Raw genomic sequence first — 22,013 nt, forward strand, 5'->3', positions numbered from 1 at the left:
ATACCTTCAAGGCCTGTTGCAGTACTTGGATGTCATTGATACCAGTGATCTCCCTCAGCTGATTCAAAAATGTCTGCTGGTGCTGTAAAAAATAAATAAATGGTCAGAATAATGTCTACATAATGGCAAAATAATTGTGTTACTTTAATTTGGTCTAAAATAGTGTACCCTTGTAAATTACAGAAAGATATATATTGTGTACATATCTAGAAGGTAGGAGAGTTAGTGTGAGGGATTTTAGTTTTCCCCATCATTTATGCACCTTAATACATCAGTAAAAAGTTGTCTATGTATCTGTATTTCTTTTAGAGATACAAAAGAATATTTTTTATGCACAAAGACAGATTGCATATTCCTTTACGCATTTTCCTGCTCTCATGCTGTGCACTCCAGAAAGTCAGGGAGCATGTGTGAAATTTCAGATTGCATCCACTGGCTTCTGACACAAAACCACAACTCCCCTTGGTGGCCCTTCCCATACTGCTTTTAAAGGTGCTGAGGAGTAAGTAGGTTACGTAACAGAGGGAATGACTGGCTGGCTGTAAATGGTCTCAGTAATGAGCTTTGGAGACCCAATTATCTACTGTATGTGTTCACTGTAAACCACCTCCATGCCAGTCCTGCAACTGGATCCATGTGAGCAGACCTTTGCATCTGTATGGAGCCTCACAGGCTTCAAAGGGGCTCCATAAGGCTGCCATAGTTCTCCTGTACGGAGTCAATTACATGACTGGGGATTTAAAATATGTAAGAAAAACAGTGTCTATTGAACATGCTCAGAAAGTAATTTTAAATTAAATAACAACTTCTTTATTTCTTAACTAATTATTTCAGACATCACAAATGCGCTCATCCCTCAAGAATTTACTTTGCACATGCAACAAGTTTTAAATCTTAACCATTTGAATTGTCAGAGCTCAGAAATTCATCTCACTATTTGTCTCCTAGTGTGGAATTAATTTATTTTATTTTATTTTTGCACCAATGCACTGATAAACACAGCAGTACTGTGGAGTAAGACAAAGTATCTTAAATCAGCAGTGTCTCCCATTTTCCCTTCTAAGTTTTACTCTGGCTCTTAAACTAACAATATCAATCCCCTTCTCGCAGTGAACATCATAACATGCAAATGTCCAGTGCACTTTATATCTGCCAATATGATCTGATAATCTGAAGAGCTAATGAAAACAAGTAATAACTAAGTTAAAGAAAACATGGGTTAACCTTCCTTCAAGAATGGTTACACTCATGAAGTAACTTTTAAACACATGGTATTTAGTTTCATGATAGCATAAATATGTACAATTTTAAAATGTGTTTTTCATAGCTTTCCAACAAAAAAACCAAACCAAAACAAAAACCCTGTTTTCTTTTTCTCCACTCATCCCAAAAAATTATACCTTAATTAATTATACCTTAATTATACCTCTTAAAGTTTCATTGTGATGATTTAGTGAAACTTCAAGATTATAGGCCACTGCTCTAAACTAACAAATTACATTTCTGTTCTGGGAGATGGAAAAGGAAGGAAATATTTCCTGGCATTTGCAAGACATTTTTTGTTCCTAATTTTGTTGACCACATCCTGAAATCAAAACGGTGATTATGTGTGTAAGAGAAGGTCTAGTAAAGTATAGGGTTTGAAAAAAAATGCACTTGCTATAATGAAAATTAAATGCAGTCATTTTCAAAATGTAACAATACACGAACAGTGACTGTCTTGCCAAGTAATTCCAAAATACTTCTCTGTAACAATAAATATTGGGAATATGGTTAAATATTCCCTTTTCAAGTTAACTTTCTAATAGAGTTTGTTTTTAAAATTTCACAAGATGTAAACACATAAAACCCATCCAAGTATTTCATTCATGCAGTACAAATCTGTACATGCAGTACACACATTGATACAAGGGTGTACATATAATTATCTCATCTTTGTAAATAGCTGTATCCAGGAAATCAAAAACAGTTTGGACAGATAATTCTGAACTACTGAATACCCAAAGTAACACTACACTGAAAGGCACTATTTCATGTCCTAATAAGCGGAGATAGGCCAGTTGTTCAGTATAAGAACATAAGAATACCTATCCTGGGTCTGACCAGTGGTTCATCTAGCCCAGGATGCTGTCTTCCTATAGTGGCTGGTGCCAGATGCTTTAGATGGAATTGACAGAACACTGCAATTAAGTGATTCATCCCCTATTGTCCAGTCCAACTTTTGGCAGTCAGAGTCCTAGGGACACCCAGAACATGGGGTTGCATCCTTGACCATTTTGGATAATAGCCACTGACGGACCTATCTTCCATCAACTTGTCTAGTTCTTTTTTGAACCCGGTTATAATTTTGGACTTCACAACATTCCCTGGCAGAGTTCCACACGTTGGCTGCACCATGTGAAGAAGTACTTTTTGTTTCTTTAAAACTTGCTGCCTATTCATTTCATTTGGGTGACCCATGGTTTGTATGGTATGTGAAGGGGTAAATAAAAGCTTCCTTATTCATTTTCTCCACACCATTCAGGATTTGAGAGACCTCTATCATATCCCCCTTAGTCATCTCTTTTCTAAGCTGTACAGTCCCAGTCTTTTTAATCTCTCTTCATATGAAGGTTGTTCCATACTCTTAAATCATTTTTATTGCCCTTCTCTGTACTTTTTCCAATTCTCATACATCTTGTTTTGAGACAGGACAACCAGAATTGTGTAATGATATTATGATTATGTTTTATTAGTTATCCCTTTCCTAATGATTCCAAACATTGTTCGCCCCCCCCCTTTTTTTTTTCCTTACACTGCTGATGCACATTGAGAACAATCCACGATGTCTCCAAAATCTGAGTGATAATAGCTAGTTTAGACCCCATCATTTTGCACAGATACTTGGGACTATGTTTTCCACTGTGCATGGCTTTGCATTTATCAACATTGAAATTTCATCTGCCACTTTGTTGCCTAGTCACCCAGTTTTGTGAGATCCCTTTGTAACTCTTCACAGTCAGCTTTGGAATTAACTATCTTGAGTAGTTTTGTACTATCTGCAAACTTTGCCACCTCACTGTTAAGCTCTTTTTTTCAGATCATTTATGAATATGTTGAACAGCACTGGTCCCAGTACAGATCTTTAGGGGCCCTGCTATTTATCTGGCTCCACTGTGATAACGGACCATTTATTCCTGCCCTGTGTTACTTATCTTTTAATCAGCTGCTGATTCACAAGAGGACCTTCTCTCTTACCCCATGAATGCTTATTCCACTTAAGAGCCTTTGGTGAGGGACCTTGTCAAAGGCTTTCTGCAAGTTCAAGTACACTATATCCACTGAATCACCCTTGTTGACCCCCTCAAAGAATACTAAGATTCCTGAGACACAATTTCCCTTTTTGAAAGCCATGTTTACATTTCCCCAGCAGTATGTTCATTTAGGGGGTCCGATAATTCTGTTCTTTACTATAGTTTAAAAAAATTGACTGGTACTGAAGTTAGGTTTACCAGCCTGTAATGGCCAGGACCACCTCTGAAGCCTTTTTTAAAAACCGGCTATCCTCTGGTCATCTAGTACAGATGCTGATTTAAGCGATGGGTTACATATTGCAGTTAGTAGTTCTGAGATTTCATATCTGAATGCCTTCAGAATTCTTGGGTGAATACCATCTGGTCCTGCGATTTAGTTATGTTTAATTTATCAAAACTGTTTCAGAGCCACCTCTACTGACACCTCAATCTGGAACAGTTCTTCAGATGTGTCACCTAAAAAAAATGGCTCAGGTGTGGGAATCTCCCTCACATTCTCTGCAATGAAGACCAATGCAAATAATTCATTTAACTTCTCCACAATGGCCTTGTTTTCTTTGAGTGTTCCTTTACCACCTCAATCATTCAGTGGCCACACTAATTATTTGTCAAGCTTCCTGCTTCTGATGTACTTAAATTTTTTTTGTTAGTTTGTATCTTTTGCTAACTGCTCTTCAAATTCTACTTTGGTCTGCCTAATTCTACTTTTACACTGAAATTTCCAGAGTTTATGTATTCCATACAGTGAAAGTTTGTGTTACGATATCAAGCCGGGAGTGGCTGCAAGTGCTTTGGAGGATACGATTAAAATTCAAAATGATCTGAACAAACTGGGATGTATTAGCAGGAGTGTTGAAAGCAAGACACAAGAAGTAATTCTTCCGCTTTATTCCCTGTTGATTAAGCCTCAGCTGGAGTATTGCGTCCGGTTCTGGATTGCACATTTCAGGAAAGAGGAACAAAGTGGAGGAAGTCCAGAGAAGAGCAACAAAAATTATTAAAGATCTAGAAAACGTGACGTATGAGGAAAGATTAAACAAACCCATTTTTTTCAGTCTGGAAAAGAGAAGACAGAGGGGGACGTGATAACAGTTTAAGTACATAAAAGGTTGTTACAAGAAGGAGGATGAAAAAATTCTCTTGTTAACCTCTGAAGATAGGACAAGAAGCAATGGGCCTAAATTGCATCAAGGGAGGTTTAGGTTGGACATTAAGAAAAACTTCTTAGCAGGGTGGTTAAGCACTGGAATAAATTGCCTAGGGAGGTCGTGTAATCTCCATAATGGAGATTTATAAGATCAGGTCAGATAAACACCTGTCAGGGATGGTCTAGATAATAGCTAGTCCTGCCATGAGTGCAGGGGACTGGACTAGATGACCTCTCGAGGTCCCTTCCAGTCCTACAATTCTATGGCAGCCCCATATATTTTGGGAATGTCAGGCAACATAAAAATAAAACAAAACAAAAAGAACATAACAGCTCATACCTCATAGGGCTGGGCCCAACTCCCTGTTCCATATGTTGTGACCTAGCATAAGGTGTGTCAGAACCACTCACTCAAATTTGGCTTGGCCACCTCTCTGTCATCAGGGAGGGGCTGTCAGGCTACACCTCAACAGCACTGCAAACTCCTGCACCAGCTCACAACGCCCAGAGCGGGGAGCTGGGGACAACCCCCCAAGGACAGGAGCCATTGCTGCAGGGTGAGAGTAGTGAGGGCTCACACTGTAACCTCCCTGAAGGACTTCTCAACTCCCCAAGCAAGGGACAATATATAAGGAAGGACAGGGGAGGGATGCCTGGCATGAAGATAGGGGAAATATTTAAGGGCGGGGGGGGAAGGGGTCCCAGGGAATATTGGGGGGTTAAAATGGGAGGGGGGAGCTGAAGGAAGCAATAGAGGCTGGGACCATTCAGGGTGTCCCACGTCACTAAGTTGGGATGGAGAGATGAGGCTTATTTGGGGGCTGCAGTATGGGCTAAATTTCAAGGAGGGAACCCTTAGGAGCTATCCAGGATATACTGGGACAGCTAACTGCGGTGGTGGTTGGTAAGTGTCTCAAGGCAGGTTTGCACCTGTGCAAATGTATTTATAGCAAGAGTTGTTCAAACACCTCATGGAAATTCACAGGTTTTGCCCTCAGAGATGTTGTGTTTTAAAATCCGAAGCCACCTGTCAATTAAACATAGCAAAAAATTTAAGCATGAAAGGACATATGGTGCTGATAGAGACACGATGTGCAGATTTTCCAACTGTCAGCTGCAATGGGAGTAAAAAGACAGGCTCGTTACAGACTGTTGATCTGTCAGTCACAGGAGAAAAAAAATTGTACAGTCACGGATATAAGCAAAAGAACATGCCAAGCTACAAATGGTGAAACACTGCAAAGTGCCAAGAAAGCCAAAGAAAAAACTGCATTCGTAGAGGATGCAGTTCCAATGTGTGCCACCAGCAACACCCACTAGAGAAGCCTGACCATCCTTCAGTTCAAAAGTACTTGAATCACTACGTATCAGGTAAGTTAACTTTGCGGCATTTTTTCCCCTGAAACCATTTAACTAATTATTAAACTAATATGAAGACAACTGGAAATGTTGACGACTTTTAAGCATTTTCCAATATATTGTTTCAAACTAGTGTCCTTTTATCCTATTTTAGGAGCCAGTGACCTTCCAAGTTCTGACTGCTTCAGGCTGGAATATCTTCCACAAGCTGGACAGGCAACAAAGGATGAGGTGCCGTCATAGGCAAGCATCCGGCTGAGATTTGTGACAAAATGTCAGACAGTGCAGGAAGGTGTGTCTCTGTAGTTTTGTTTTGGTGCTACAGAGACAGAAAACATTCACCAGGCTGCAGTCTTATTTCTTGAAACTGCCAATGCAACCACATGTTCCCAGGCATTTATGGATATGTTGAACAGCTACAACACATAGCATTCTGATGTGTTTGCCACTGAGTGACTCAGCAGTGTATATAATAAAGTGTTTCAGTGCTCTTGAAGTTTTGCATATGACATGTTGGGCACAGAAACTCCATTTAGTTGGAAATGGATTTGTCGATCAGTTAACTGACAAATTCACAGTGGCAAGATTTAAGAGAGAGTTTTCATTCTCAAGACACTGAAGTCTGCCTTTCTGCAATTCCTAAAGGTAAACCACCCTGAGCTGTCTGCTTTCTTATATACCCAGCAAGCAATAACCAGGTGGAACTCCTGGTTCAGTTCTGTGCTTTGTTAGCTTTCTTTGATCTGAAGAAGCCAGCCCATTACGAAAGCCCTCCTAACGATCCTGGAAGACGTAAGTTTCTTTTCAATTGTAAAGTTTCAGTGCAGCTTTGTGAAGACACATTGTGCACAAATACCAGATTTCATTACACAATTAGATTAAATCAAAAAGGCTTGGGCACTCTTGCTCACAAAAGAGTACTGATGTTCATGTGAAGTGTTGTGCTATTAAGAATCGCTGTAGAGGCCTCAGATGAAAACAGTATTGCTGCCATGGAGCCAGACACAGAAGACTGAGCATCCGACAGGCAAAAGTGACTATTCAAAACTTACTTGATAAGATGGTCAAACAAATATCAGAAAATGCAGCAATTAAATTACTAGCTTCATTTATCTTATTGTGTAATTCACTGGAGATAGCCACATGACCATCCTAAATACAAGTATCATCAAGGACTATTAAAAATGTGCCACTGCTAACAGATATCAAAAAGGTATGTGTGTTATTAGGGTACCTGAAACTGAGCAAAAAGTCTGTAAGATATACGTAAGAATCATTCTGATGTATCTAGATGCTACTGACATACTGTTTGGGCTCATGTGCCAAAATGCCAGTTTATCCAGTATCATTATTTAGTGTCTCATGTACCCTATAGTTAGTGTAAACTGAGAACTCCCCCCACCCACCCAAGAGTACATTGGTTGTAAGCAACAGATCACAAACCACGAAAAAAGAAAATGCAGAGTACTGTTCTGCGCTTGTTTTTAATTCATAAAACCTTTCAGTACCCTGGAATAATGATTAATTATACTATGATAGTATAGCTAAACTAGGATTTATACATTGTTTTTATTTATATACAGTCATCTGCAGTATTTATTACATTTACAGAGAAATAAAACATTTTAACGGATAAAACAAAAATTCCTGAAAAATAAAATGAAAATTTTAAAAAAATAAAAAGAATTTCACAGGTCTCTATGTATTAAGATTAAGGGACAAAATCAAATTTGTTTGAACTTTTTTTTTTTTTTAAACCTACTGTTGTCACAAGACCTATGATTAACTGAAATATTGGAGGGGAAATCCCTCCCCCCACTTTTTTTTTTTTTTTCTGTGCCTTTGACAGCACCATGTATACAATGGATTTAGTTGTTTTCCCACCGAATAGTCAGTTTACCCTATTTGTGTGCCACTCACACAGCAGCAAAGGACAGAAAAAAACAAGAATAATTTGAAAATGTGATTATAAAACCACTCAAATTGGTGAGGGGTTTCCAGGACAGTTGTGACCTAACAACGTGTGGGATCAAAAACATGGGAAATAATTACAACATAAACCACTCCTCAACGTCATTGCTACATTAAATTGGGGAAGTTTGCAAAGGACAGCTGGGGCAGCCAGCCTGGGTCCTATAGTCACTGAGATTTTTGGATGGATATGATACTACTTGTTCTAGCTGCATTGCCTACTCTAAGGGCTTGGCTACACTTGCAAGTTACAGCGCACTGAAGAAGCCCCGGGTCACACTAGCTCACTACCCATCCACACTGGTAAGGCATGTAGAGCGCTCTGACTCCACAGCTGGTCCGCTCCTGGTACTCCACCTCAGTGAGTGGAATAATGTTTTGTGTGCCCCTGCTGGAGCGCCACAACACCAGAGTGGACGCCCTGGTCTATTAATGCGTTCTGATCAGCCTCCAGAAGTGTCCCACAATGCCTGTTCTAGCCACTCTAGTCATCACTTTGAACTCTAGTGCCCTGCCCTCAGGTGACCAACCGTCAGACCCATCCTTTAAATTCCCTGGGAATTTTGAAAATCTCCTTCCTGTTTTCTGAGAGCACTCCACGCCTGGCTGAGCAAATCTTTCCAGGTGACCATGCCTCCATGCACCAGGCACTCCCCAGTATGGAGCAATGCCGAGGTGCTGGACCTCATCAGAGTTGCGGGGGGAGGAAGCTGTCCAGTCCCAGCTGTGCTCCAGCGGTAGGAATTACGATACTTTCAGGCAGAAATCAAGGGACTTGATGGAAAAGGGCCATGACCAGGACGCTCTGAAGTGAGGGTTAAAGTGAAGGAGCTGCAGAATGCCTACCGCAAAGCCTGCGAGGCACACAGCCACTCCAGTGCTGCCCCTGCAACCTGCTATTTCTACAAAGAGCTGGACACAATACTTGGGGCCGACCCCACCTCCACTCCAACGACCACCACCATGGACACTTCAGAGCCCAGTTCAACAAGGCGGGAGGAGGAGGAAGAGGAGCATCAAAGCAGAAGCGAGGGTGCTGAGGCAGAGGAAGACACCCCGGAATCCCAAGATGCATGCAGCCAGGAGCTGTTCTCAAGCCAGGAGGAAGGTAGCCAGTCGCGGCGGCTGGTGCTTGGGGAAGGACAAACACCAGAGGAGGTTCCCAGTAAGCGGCTTTTATTTTGAGAAGGAAGTTATTCGGTACGGGCTCTTGGAGTGAGGAGGGTTAGGGCTCGGGCTGCATGCGTGCCTAGATGTGAAACAGGGCGTTGATGTGCTCTCTCACATCGCGGTAATCGGCCTCTGTGATCTCTTCAAAGGTCTCATCCAGAACTTGGGCAATGCGCTTGCACAGATTTCTCAGGAGAGACACTGTGTTCCTTGTCCCAGTAAGGCTAACTTGTCTGCACCTCTGTGCCATGAGAGGCGGGGGACCATTGCTGTACACAGGCAAGGGCAGAAGCCGCATTGCAGTAGAAGACCATCCCTTGATTCCCAGGTCACCCTCAGCAGCGAGATATCTTCCAGGACCAACTCCTGTGGAACATGTAGATACAGTGTTCAGTATAGGGACCCCCTGCCACTGTTGGCTCTCTCCAAAGCACAGAAACCCAGAGGAGACAGTACAGCTGTGAAACAGTCAGTCACGCTTGACCCTGTGCTTACTCACCATTCTGGGGCTCCCGTGGGTTATTTGCGCTCACTTTGGGACAAGCAAATGATGCTATTGTGTAGACTGTGCTTGCCTCTTAAGTACGGGGGAATCATTGCTCTGTCTGGTGTGAACAATGCTACCTCTGTTAAGAAGGTTGCATCTGTAAAGGCAAAATGCAACAGAGATCTCAAAAAGAAAAGGAGTACTTGTGGCACCTTAGAGACTAACCAATTTATTTGAGCATAAGCTTTCGTGAGCTACAGCTCAGTTCATCGGATGCAGCCATCCGTGTTATCACTGGCCGAAAGACTCCAAAGAATCAGAAAGAGGCCACACAGAAGCAAGGAAGACATGTTGCATTAAGTAATGCAGCATTCAAGTAATGAAAATCAAAAAGTGCAGGAGTGGTGGGACAGTGAAAGGAGGATCCGCCAGCAGAATGAGAAGCACCGGCATAAAAGCACGGTGCTCTGGCAGCAAAGCACGGATTGGCTGATAAGCGTAATGGAGCACCAACCGGACTCAATCCATGGTCCGCTTGGTCAATCCAAGGTGCTCGTAGCCATGCAGGCGGAGCACTACCATGCCCGCCCCCCCCCCCCAGCCCTTGTCCCAAAACTCTTTCCCTTGTGCCCCCATGTCACCTCCAACCCACCTTCCCCAACATTCGGGTTCTTACCACCACCAGCTGCCTCCAACACCTGTAGCTTCACCACTCAGCCCTGAAAACTTTGACCCTTACCTACTGCACTTAACCCCGATTAATGTACTCGCAGGCTAGGTATGCTGGTGCCAGAATTGGAATATACGTCCCATCTATCGCCCCTCCGCAGTTAGGGAAACCAATTTGTGCAAAGCCATCCACAATGTCATCCACATTACCCGGAGTCACAGTTCTTCTGAGTAGGATGTGATTAATGGCCCTGCAAACTTGCATCAACACAATTCCAACGGTTGATTTCCCTACTCCAAACTGGTTAGCGACCGATCGGTAGCTGTCTGGAGTTGCCAGCTTCCAGATTGCAATAGCCACGCGCTTCTCCACCAGCAGGGCAGCTCTCAATCTCGTGTCCGTGCGCCACAAGGTGCGGGCAAGCTCCACATACAGTCCCATGAAAGTGGCTTTCCTCATGCGAAAGTTCTGCAGCCACTGCTCGTTATCCCAGACTTGCATGATGATGTGATCCCACCACTCAGTGCTTGTTTCCTGAGTCCAAACGCAGCGTTCCACGGTGATGAGCATGTCCGTGAATGCCACAAGCAAACTCGTGCCATATGCGTTACTCGAGGCAATAGCATCGTCTGAGCCCTCACTGTCACTTTGGCTCAGAAGGAACAACTCTACTGCCAAACATGATGTGCTGGTGAGACTCATCAGCAGTTTGGGCTCCATTCCCACAGACCAAAAGGGAAGACAGAGCACGCAGTACAAAAAATGTTGAAAGATGGCACCAAATGTGGACAGAAGCATAGGGATTGCTGGGATGCGAACCGATGCATCACAGGGCTTTGGGACAGGACCCAGAATGCCCGGCCCCCTCTGCCCCCTTCCCACACGCCACAGTGCCACAATGGGAAGAGGTGCTCTGTGGGATAGCTGCCCATAATGCACCGCTCCCAATGTCGCTGCAACTGCTGCAAATGTGGCCACGCCAGTGCACTTGTTCCTGTCAGCATGGACAGACGGCAGCGCTTTCCCTATTGCACTCTCCGAAGGCGGGTTTAGCTCAAAGCACTCTACATCTGCAAGTGTAGCCATGCCCTAAGTAAAAGGCTTTAAAAAAAAAAAATGGATTCTTACAGCTCCTCTTAAATCCTTATTTATTCACCTAAATAAAAAAATACCTGATTGTTTTCAAAGTTACTGAATGCTCACAAATCCTGTGGAAAGCAACAGAAGCTAGAGGTGCTTAGCACTGTTTGTTTTGGGGTTGCCGGGGCCGGGGGTCACTTGTGTTCTTAAATCCAGATATAGGAACCTAAGTTTAGGTACTTAGGTTTAAATCTTTTGGCCTTCACTTATAATTAGGGCTCCATGTCTGTCACGGAGGTTGCGGAAGTCACAGATTCTGAAGCTTTCCTCGACCTCTGCAGAGGCCAGGGGGCTAATCCCAGGGCCGCCCAAGCAGCTGGCTCCAGGATCTGCTGGCCCCAGGCAGCTGGAGCCACTGGTCCCAGGCACCCCCCACAACCACACCCTCTTCCCCACCCCCACCCCCAAAGATATAATCACAGGCCTTATTAATATAAGTCATGGACAAGTCACAGGCAGTGAAATTTTGTTTATTGCCCATAACCTGTCTATGACTTTTACTAAAAATACCCGTGACTAAATTGTAGCCTTACTTATAATGGACAATATAGCTAGAACCAGTAACATCCCACTTACTGATAAGATAACAAAATCCTTAACAATATCCTCTGTACCTATGACTAGGGCCCTACCAAATTCACTGACCATGAAATCAGCATCACGTACCGTGAAATCTTATCTCCCCGTGAAATGTAGCTATTGTCAGGGAGGGGCAGGGCTGGGAATGCTTCGGCTGAGGGGGTCCTACGTGCACTGGGCTCCAGCTGCTAGCCCCAGCCCAGGCTGAAGAGGGATGTGACTTCCTCTTCCCCTGCATAGGCGGCTCCCAGAGCCAGCTCAGACCCACCTCTGGGAACCTCCCATGGGTGCATGAAACTCTGCGGCTGCTGGTTGGGAGCCCATTTCCGAAGGCAGCACAGAAGTGAGGGAGCCGGTCAGCCCCCGACCCGGGCAAGAGGCTTCTGGGAAAACAGGGACATATGATAACTCCTCTCTCTTCCCCCCGCCCTATGACCCTGACTTCTACGCTACTACTGAAGGTGGAGCTGGCTTTACAGCTGGGCACCCAGCCAGCAGTCGCTGCTCTCCAGCTGCCCAGCTCTGAAGGCAGCGCCCCTGCCAGCAGCACCACAAAAAGTAAGGGTGGCAACATAATCCCCCTACAATAGCCTTACGACACCCACTCCACAACCCACTTTTGGGTCAGGACCCCCACGGTTACAATACCATGAAATTTCAGATATAAACCTCTGAAACCATGAAACTGACTATTTTTAAAATCCTATGACAGTGAATTTGGTAGGGTCCTACTTATTTACCTCCCCCTACTTTACATCTCCACAATGAATATACATTGCTAACTTTTAGAACAAAAGGGTTCTCATATAAATGGTGAGAATTTGGCAACTATTTGTACTTTAAATACATGGCATCTCAAAGTTCAGAGTGTTCTTACTATTTAATCACAAATTTACAGAGCACTTCCTGGGATGAGAAAAGTCTGTTACAGTGGCAGCTGAGCGGACAGAATGCTCATTCACCTTCAAGACTGACAGGGCTTGTCAGACAGCCTCAAAACGGGACAAGACAATGGCATGGAGGGTGGTGAAGGGGGAAATTCTCGTCTCAAAACAATTTGGCATTATTATACTTTCTATGTCCTCATGTTCAATTCCATCTGGGGAGTTAGGGAGTAAACTGGGCAAAATCAAAACTTTAAAAATCACTTTCCTTTTTAACCTCAAAAAATATTACAATTTTTGACAAACACCTCAAAAAGGTTTTATAAAACACCACAACATATTCAACAATTACATTAAACAGCCTTTTGTTTCATCCACTAGAATTTACTACAGGAAAGTCATCCCATTCACACTCAAATGGGGGGGTGCAGGGGGGAGGGGAGAAAGTTTCACCTGAACTGCATGTATGGATTCACTTGTTATTTTTCCATGGTTGCTTTACTATAGATTTGCTCTCCCCTATGTAAAGTAGTAAAATCACCTGTGTTCATGTGCTTTTCACTCCAAATATTAAGCCTGTCTTCTCTTTCTCTATCACATCCAAATAATAGTTGCACTCCTCCATCAAATATCTCAGAGATATTTTACTTTGGTAGTTTTGCTCTATTTCCTTTGATACAAATTAGAAATCTGAACAAACACTTTAGCAAATAAAAGAAAAAAATCCAGCAAATTGCATGAGACAAGAAGATACAACCTTACCTACATCCATGCTCCCTCTGGTCTCAATGTAGCTTTCCATTCTAGTATTAATCCTTCATCACCATTAAAATGAGGAAAATGCATGTTCTCGAATTTCAGTGCTTTTGAGTCCTCCACCAACATATATAAAGTACAGTTACAAAAAACACACTAGAGAAACAATGGAAAAACAGATAAATCCTTCACGTGTGCTTTTGTTAATCACTTGAGATATGCTGCCCCAGCATTATTTTTCTCCATCAACCTCAAAAAACGAATTTCCAGATTGATTTGATTACTAACAGCTCCATCAGAATGCCTAGTCTGCACAACTCTTAACATTTTCAGTACAACTTATGAAATACTTTGAAATATACGCACTGAAGCTTTGTATGAAAGTTAAGTACTACCCCAACTGTGTCCTGCCATTTTTACTCATATTGATGTTTCCTTTGGGCATGTCTATACTAGCGTTTTTGGCCATGCAAACATCATTGCATAATTCAGTGCAGACACTCAAACACACGTAAATGCTACTACAAAAACTCATCAATGTTTGCGCCTGGTCACAGTTCACTGACAGAAAAAGATCGCACACAGTGTAGAGTAAGTCATGATCCGGAACCAACACTGGTCTACACTGGGAACTTACATTGGCACAGCTATGTTTCCCAGAGATGTGAAAAATCCCACACCCCTGAATGATGTAGTTTAGTCGACCTAACCCCCGGTAGAGACAGCACTAGGTCAATGAAAGGATTGCTAGTGCCTCACGAGGAGCTGGATTACCTCCACCGATGGGAGAACCCCTCCCACTGATGTAGGTAATGTCTACGCAGCAGCTGTGCTGCTGTAGCATTTCATGTATAGACAAGCCCTTAGCATTCACACATTTCTGAGGAATATCTACACTAAAATAACTGATTCAGTTGAGTTACAAGTATAACTAAAAATGCTAGCACAGACAAGCTATGTATCTCCTCCTCCCACAAAGCAATCTGTCTTTCCTCCCTGATGCCTGCAAGACTATAAGACTCGTTCTAATTCTTCAAAACCCTGATCAAAATTCACTTTTTTTATTAGCCTTTCATGACAGATCTCCATCCTGGACACCGCCTTCATACAGATATATTAAATTGGAACCAATGGTAAGTATAGGCCTACTATATTTCTTATGCAAGCCTCACATCTGCCCATATTCACACCCTGTTCCACGTGTTTGCCACCCCATGCTGTGTTATGTCAAATTTAGATGGTCAATTATTCAGAGCTCGAGCCTGTAACTGTGTCTATTGGTAGAGCACCACGTATACCTATAGTGCTGCATATACAACAACTGTTGAGTGTGACTACCTAATTTAAAGTCACTGCTGTTAACTCAGAAGTTTTCTATTTTTCTGGCTTAACGCCAACCTTTTCCTTTATAATTCTGTGTCCCCATATTCCACATCTTTGCCCTTTCCAGCCAGCCACGCCTCCATGTAAGGAAATGTCTAATTAACGTTATCTGGCTATACCGTCCCACTGGCGGAGCCTGGACAAGTAAAGCAAGACAGGATCGGCACTACACTTAGTTTCACACAGCTGAGGAAGATACTATAATCCCAAACAGTGCTATAAACTCAGATAATTTAACCACTATCAGGTGCCAAAGCTCAACTGTAATTTACACCACCATATTTCATGACAAACCTCGTATGTATGCTACCTTTCTGAACTACTGAACTGGTTCAGAGGAAAAAATAAATTTTAGCCTCGCTTTTTTTTTTTTTTTTTTTTTGGTAGTTGTATCTCCAAATATCCCAGCTCTACTCATGACACTTCCAATTTTAAAATTTTCATACTGCAAGTGCACACTGGTCATTTAAGACACTTCATGTGCCTTTGTTTCAAAGGCCCACAAAGACAGTTATATTCCTGGTGATCAACCAGACGGCCTCAAACGTTAGTAATGAGAAGTAGGGCCTAACATAGAATATAACATTCAGCACTTTTGGATTCAACATTTCATTCAAAGAAAAGTAAGTGTTCAAAACTCATTAGGAGAATTTCTTCCCTCTCATGGGACAAATACTTGAGCATTTATCAGTGCTAGGGATATTTTTTTAAGTCACACAAAAACAACAAAACATGCTCAAGAATGGTATTTCATCTCAAATTCCTTCAAACAATACAGAAACCAAACCCTGCTTACCTGACTCACAAGTACAGCATTATTGACTTAAACAGGAAAAACTATCAGAATAAAGAATGCAGGATTTGGCCCCCTACATTTATTCTAAATTAGAATTTCTTTTACTCTAATAGGAATTGATTTTAAATGCAGCTGTTACTGGAACTGCCCCCAGCCAATTAGCTCATGAACTGGTCTCATCATGTGATGCTGTTGCTGTAATGAGAAAAGTACTGACTGATTAGAGGATTACATTCCTCTAATCTATAAAGGGGCTTTTAGTTTCTGCTATAAACAAATAATTAAACAAAGATATAGGGAAATTATGCAGAATGGACACACAAAGACCCTCAATTACCACAGAGAATGTCATCTCTGCAACGTTAATTATTTCTCCTGGGAACACTTAAGATCAAGGCTACATCTCTGTACTTTCCAACAAAATAGTAAGCTTTTATTTACTGGTCAGGTTCCAAACCGGTAGCTTGCTTACATGACTGATAAATGAAACCTATCCACGAAGATACTAGGCAAACCATGTTAATAAGCAATAGATATTTGGGCAGATCAAAATGCTTTGTTGCTGCCACGTGCTTTATCATCACTCGTGTTTTAAGGCTACTTCTTATATCAAAAATACAGTATCTGTGATGGCAGGAAGCCAAGTTTAAAAAAAAATTGCCTTCCATACTCTAGAAAGGTACTGAACTGAGAGCCCTCACAACACAAGGCATCCACCCCCTGCTTTAAGAGAAACCCCTTATTTAATGCTGTGAAGCGCATCCAGTAAGGAGCTACTAAAGCAGCATCTGATCAAATGAAAATAAGTTTTTACCGAATAATAATGCCATAACTCTCCCAATATGCCTCAAACCCTCCCTGAAAGGATCACCTACGTGGCAAAAGGGGAGTTCAATCCTTGGCTTCTCTGCTAGGACTGCCAAAAAATGCCAGTTACAGTTATGGTTTGTGCAAGGCAGACATTTATCCACTTGGAACTGGCCTGAGACCAAACTTATTTCAAATAGGCAGCAGGAAAGTCACTGGAACTACCAGTCCACAACAGCACGGGTTGCATTCAATTTGGAGACGGTGGGAAAAGGGTGTTAAAATCCATAATCAACGTTTGGAGTCAACCAGTCCTCCATAAGCTTTAAAAAGAATGGTTTTAAACATGTATTAATAAAACAGCAGATGATTAAGAACAGCCACACTAGGTCAGACCAAATTGGGTCCATCTAGCCCAGTATCCGTCTTCCGACAGTGGCCAATGCCAGGTGCTCCAGAGGGAGCGAACAGAGCAGGTAATCAAGTGATCCATCCCGTCACCCATTCCCATCTTCTGGCAAACAGATGCTAGGGACACCATCCCTGCCCATCCTGGCTAATAGCCATTGATGGACCTATCCTCCATGAATTTATCTAGGCCTTTTTTGAACCCTGTTATAGTCTTGGCCTTAATACTGAATTAGTTTACTTTTCCATATTTTTGCTGACCACCACACAGAGTCACTTTCCCTTTGTGAAGAATTGACTCATTTTTTGTTTCTATATAGCATCCTAAATATTTTGGGCTTTGATTGCTTGGCATGACTTCTCATTTAGTGTCTTAAAGCAAAATGTGATTGGTTTTGTATGTTTTAATTCAAGTTACCAGTGCATTAAAGAGCTGTAAACAATGAGATTTTTAAAAAGGACTGAATTAGTGAGCTTTCCAACTACAAATGTCTATCTAGAAATTACATAAAACATGATGCACAAAGCAAATAGTTCTATGGGGGTGGGGGGGAGGAAATCAACTGTTACCTAAATATTGTAAGCCAAATCATTCTCTATGTGAGGAAGACCTATTCAGGGAACAGAAAACACTGCAAGTTCAGTAATGTGGACTTTCCTCCAAACCATCCTAGCAAGGGGCAGGGAGGGGATGTTTTGTACTCTCTGCCTCGCAAAACCCCACACAAGGGGAAGGGAGTTTGAGCCCCTACAACTGCATGATGGCCCAGGTTCTACACAGAGCTTGGGATACATGTCAGACTATCTAAGCCCACTTTCATTACAAGATGGCTCTGTCACACTTCCATAACCTAGTAACTTAGGGTACATATACACTGTACATATACACTGTCAAAAAAAGCCACAGCAGCAAATCTCAGAACCCAGGTCTACAGACTCAGGCTTGCACCACAGCACTAGAATTACCAGGGTAGGCATTCCCACATGGGCTCTAGAACCTAAAAAGGAGGGTCGGTCTCAGAGTTCTAGCTCCAGCCTAAGAGTGAACATTTACACTGCTATTTTTCGCAGTAAGCCCAAGTGTGTAAACCAGTGGTTCTCAACCCACGGCCTAATTAGCACACAGCTGCCACACTGGTCTGGCAGGTGGCACGGCTGACTGCTGGCCCACACTGGGCGCTCCGCTCCCAGCCCTGCGCCCCGGCGCTCCCAGTTGCCCAGCCCTGCGCTGTGGAGGGGTCTCTGGGTGGGGGGTGCTGGGCGTAGGGAACTATGGTGGGGGCTTTAAGGGGAAGGGGCACTGTAGTTTTCAACCTGCAGCCCACAATGATTAATAGGTTGAGAACCACTGCTGTAGACCCACACTCCGACACTCGCTGCCATGTTTGGGGGTTGTTTTGCTTTGGTTTTTACACTGTAGACAAACCCTTAGAGCTAGCCTTCAACACCCCATGGGTGGGGAGGGAGAAAGGCTCTTACAGAGGAAAAGGGAAGAAACAGCACTCTTATATGTGTAACCTAGAAGTTTTTAGGAGATGAAGAATTGGGGGAGATGCTACACACAGCAGCCCTTCCCACAACCCCATGGTTTCAGATTCACAGAGGCATCATCATATTGTTCTCTCGGAGAATCTTCAGGAGTTTCTGGGGCAACAGAAGCACTTCTTTCTTTGAAGGATTTTCTGTTCTATTTTGCTCACATCTCCACAGTAGAGGCCATGAATCTAAAGTTTTTGGAAGATGAGGGACTGTATATACATAACACACATGAAGATTAAACTCAGCAATTTGATAGTTCTGTTACTTGTTAATATTTTTGAACGTAACCCACATTATTGGAAGTTATTTAATTCTTACAGGTCACTCTAGCTCTTGTTGAAATCAACTTCAGTGTCACCACTGACTTTCATGGCAGCAACATTGGGCCCAGTGTCAAGAAGGTATAATAAATACTGGTTCTACTCACATGATATCGTTTAACACACAAAATGTGTTGGTAAAGTAAAATGACTTACCTTCAGTCTCATTTGTTCTAAAATGAATTTCCGTTAGCATTCAACTGAATCAAGCGAAGCTTTGCTTCTGGGGAAGTGCCTCTGTCTTATTTGTGTTTTATATTCTTAGGTAACTTATGATTAACCATTAGCAAAAATATCTTTGTTCCATCAAGTACGGATATTCTTATGAAGTCCACAAGATTTTAAGTTGTTTATTCAAAGGATGACACAGGTTTACAGAAACACTTTCTAAATTGAGCATTAAATCCAGGCATGTAAATAATCTATGCAAGAATCTAGCTGGAACACCAGTTGCCTCATTCTGCATTCTGATTGGCTGAATGGGTCTTTTTTTATGCTGTCACAGTCACACACCAACACAGCTAGAGTTTTATCACTCACACAGAGAAAATTTCCAACGTCGATTATACTTATTGAGTGATGGGCGAGTTTCAAGTGGGTAGGGTCAAAGACAGGTCATGTTATGGGGATGGGAGGCAGACAGAGGCACTTGGGGGGGTAGTGAGAAACTAAAGGAGAAAAGGGGATATATTTTAAAATGCCCCTTCCCCTGAAGTTTCAAGCTACCTTTTCAGCAGCAGCTTCTTATCCTTCAAACCACTTTTAACCCATTTTCCAGTGTAAATGGGTTAGTTGATTTTGTTCCTATTCCCCTCCCCCTTTTTATTTATTTATTTTTTAAAGAAAGCAAGCTGAAAGTGGCTGTTAAGAAAATCTGCTTCTGCAAGGTCAGCTAGGTTTCTTGAGGAGTCCAGGAAACTGTACCAAGACAGAGAGAGAGTGTTTAAATAAGCATATTCAAAAAAGTTGAGTAAAGATGTTTTAGCACCTTTTCCCTACTTCTGTTATTTTTCCATAAACCCTGCAGTATCTTTTAATTAAGTGTAAAAATAATAGGCCTAACACCAATAACACCAGAGTGTGCATTAGTAGTGGTCCACTTTTCAGTGGCTGAAGACACAAGACTAAACACCACACTCAAGGGTATGCCCGAAGTGCCTCCTAATGTAAACACTAAAGTGGCTTATTGACATATTATTCAACAGCTTTTTAAATGCTGAGATCCCTTATGATATAAACACTATCAGTGTTACCGTCAACAATGAGAATCTTTAAAGACACCACTGTATTGACCTCACCTCAGCTTGCTGTGCCAACATCATGTTCCTCAGGCAAGTGAAGCTTTTCTGTGAGCATGCAGGAAAATGAAATATTCCAACTTAAACAATGTTTCACAAAAGAGAATACACTAAACTCAGATTTCTGCTACAGAAAAAATCCTACATACTGTGCAGCATAAATTAAGGTTTCTGCAGTTTTTTCTTTGTTACATACAGAGGATGTCTTTATTACGATGAGATCACATTTTTTCTCCCCCAGTACCAGTGACGCATTTACATAAATGTGATTTGTTGACTGTTTCACTTGAATTTCTCTGGTTCTTCCGTAAAAGCTTTAAGAGCGGCCTTTTTTTAGACAAAGTTAACCACTTTGTTTGTTTAATTAAAATGATTATTAATCCTACTGTATCCCCAGGGTGTTATTTTTAACCTTTCCAGGTGTTTTTAAAAAAGGTCTGTTAATAAGCAGGCACTGACTCAAGAGAACAATTTTATACGAGAAGGGAAGCACCCACTACACTAAGTTACTTAACAAGTTGGGTTGTGGGGGTTTTTCTTTGTTTGAAACCAGTTCTCATTTCTAGGATTTGGAAAGGAATCTACTGCCAAACACTAAGACATCACTGACACATGTAACATCTCTGCAGGAAGAGTACTGAAACATTACGGACTACCTGCAGGAGGCTTTGTCTGTGAAGGTCATTGAGTAGCTTTGATTTCATTAATTAATAATCTTAACATATGCAATGATATTAGAACATTATGGAGGCACAGGTAGTATGTCCATTATTAAGGATGCACCGAGATTTGCACCCAAGGCTAGAGTAAAAGCTCCCCATCTCAGTTTTTTTTAAAAATCTGTTGAGAAAATTGATAGAATGATGCTGAAAGGGTACTTTCTAGTTCATTTTATTAATGATTTTTTTTCCCACTTGAATGATTGTAATCGAATCATACAGATAATTCTAACTTTCCATACAAATAATGCTCATCAAAACCTTGAGCATATACATTTGAAAATATTAGGTTGTCACTAATCTAAACTGGTAAAAAAAAATTGTTGTTCATGATTGTTATTATCAGGCCATGTCAATAGCTCAAGTAACTCTTCAGTCGCGCTGTGATATCTGAGATAGTAACTTGTTGTCATCCTTCCTCTCCAGTCAATTTGCATGCTGCAATTCTATTCACTGAGATGAACCAGTGGAGTGTGGAAAACTCTATATGCAAGAAGAGTTCTCATTTCACAGGTTACTTGACATGTACACAAACAGAAGACAACTGTCCTCCCTCTCTCCTTCCCTCCCCAACAGCCTTCTTCCAATGAGGTCCCCATAGAGGCAAGAACAGAGATGCTACTGTACTTCAGCGATAGCTTTTTCATTGCTTTCACCTTCACAGGACATACGGCAATATAATCTTCAGCATTCTGCATGGAGAAGCCAATAGGTAGCAGAATCTTTCTACTTTACTACACAGGAAGATAATGAAGCAGACACAGCGCCCCCTCCCACCTTCCACACATATTCCACCTACACTAAGAAGTAGTGACAGAATTATCACACTCCCAGAGGGTACAGGTTGTATCTTCCCTCATTGTAACACAACTTCTTTAATCCTAGAGAAAGGAAGGGAAAAATAATGTGGCTAAAGATGTATAAATCATGGAATCCGTAACTTCTAATAGCACCATTATGCATACAAATGATTCAAAGGAGGCGGTAGCCACCAGCAGCAGCACATCAGAGGAGCTGACCACAGACAACTGGGCGGACTTCCCTGGGTTCAGAATTCCTGTAACACTACTGATATCCTAGACTTCTCAGAGAGTTTCCTCCTACCCTTAACTTCGGCTATCCACATGGAATCCTGCAGGCCTCTGGATCTCTGGCTTCCAGCCAACTTCACCAAGTTATCTGCTCTCTACTTCAGTGTCCCCATTCCTTGATTCCTGCTCCCACTCTCAGATTTTCCTCCTTGCAGGGTTTCTAAAGACCTCAGTAAAATATACCATTGAGTCTACA

General features: G+C 42.1%; 1 protein-coding gene across 11 annotated transcripts in view; it reads right to left on the bottom strand.

Moving 5' to 3' along the window:
• The window catches only part of USP25 (ubiquitin specific peptidase 25), a 141,452-nt gene that overhangs the window by 107,517 nt on the left and 11,922 nt on the right, over nucleotides 1-22,013 (bottom strand). For 10 of the 11 annotated variants that reach the window (XM_037905808.2, XM_037905800.2, XM_043538346.1 and 7 more), the window contains exon 2: nucleotides 5-82. In XM_037905808.2, the coding sequence (XP_037761736.1) occupies nucleotides 5-82 (78 nt within the window). Of the gene's footprint in view, nucleotides 1-4; nucleotides 83-20,007; nucleotides 20,030-22,013 lie in introns of those variants that run through there. The other variant, XM_043538342.1, reaches the window with a different exon arrangement.

This window comes from Chelonia mydas, chromosome 1 (genome assembly GCF_015237465.2).
Source record: "Chelonia mydas isolate rCheMyd1 chromosome 1, rCheMyd1.pri.v2, whole genome shotgun sequence".
NCBI classification, from domain to species: Eukaryota; Metazoa; Chordata; order Testudines; family Cheloniidae; genus Chelonia; species Chelonia mydas.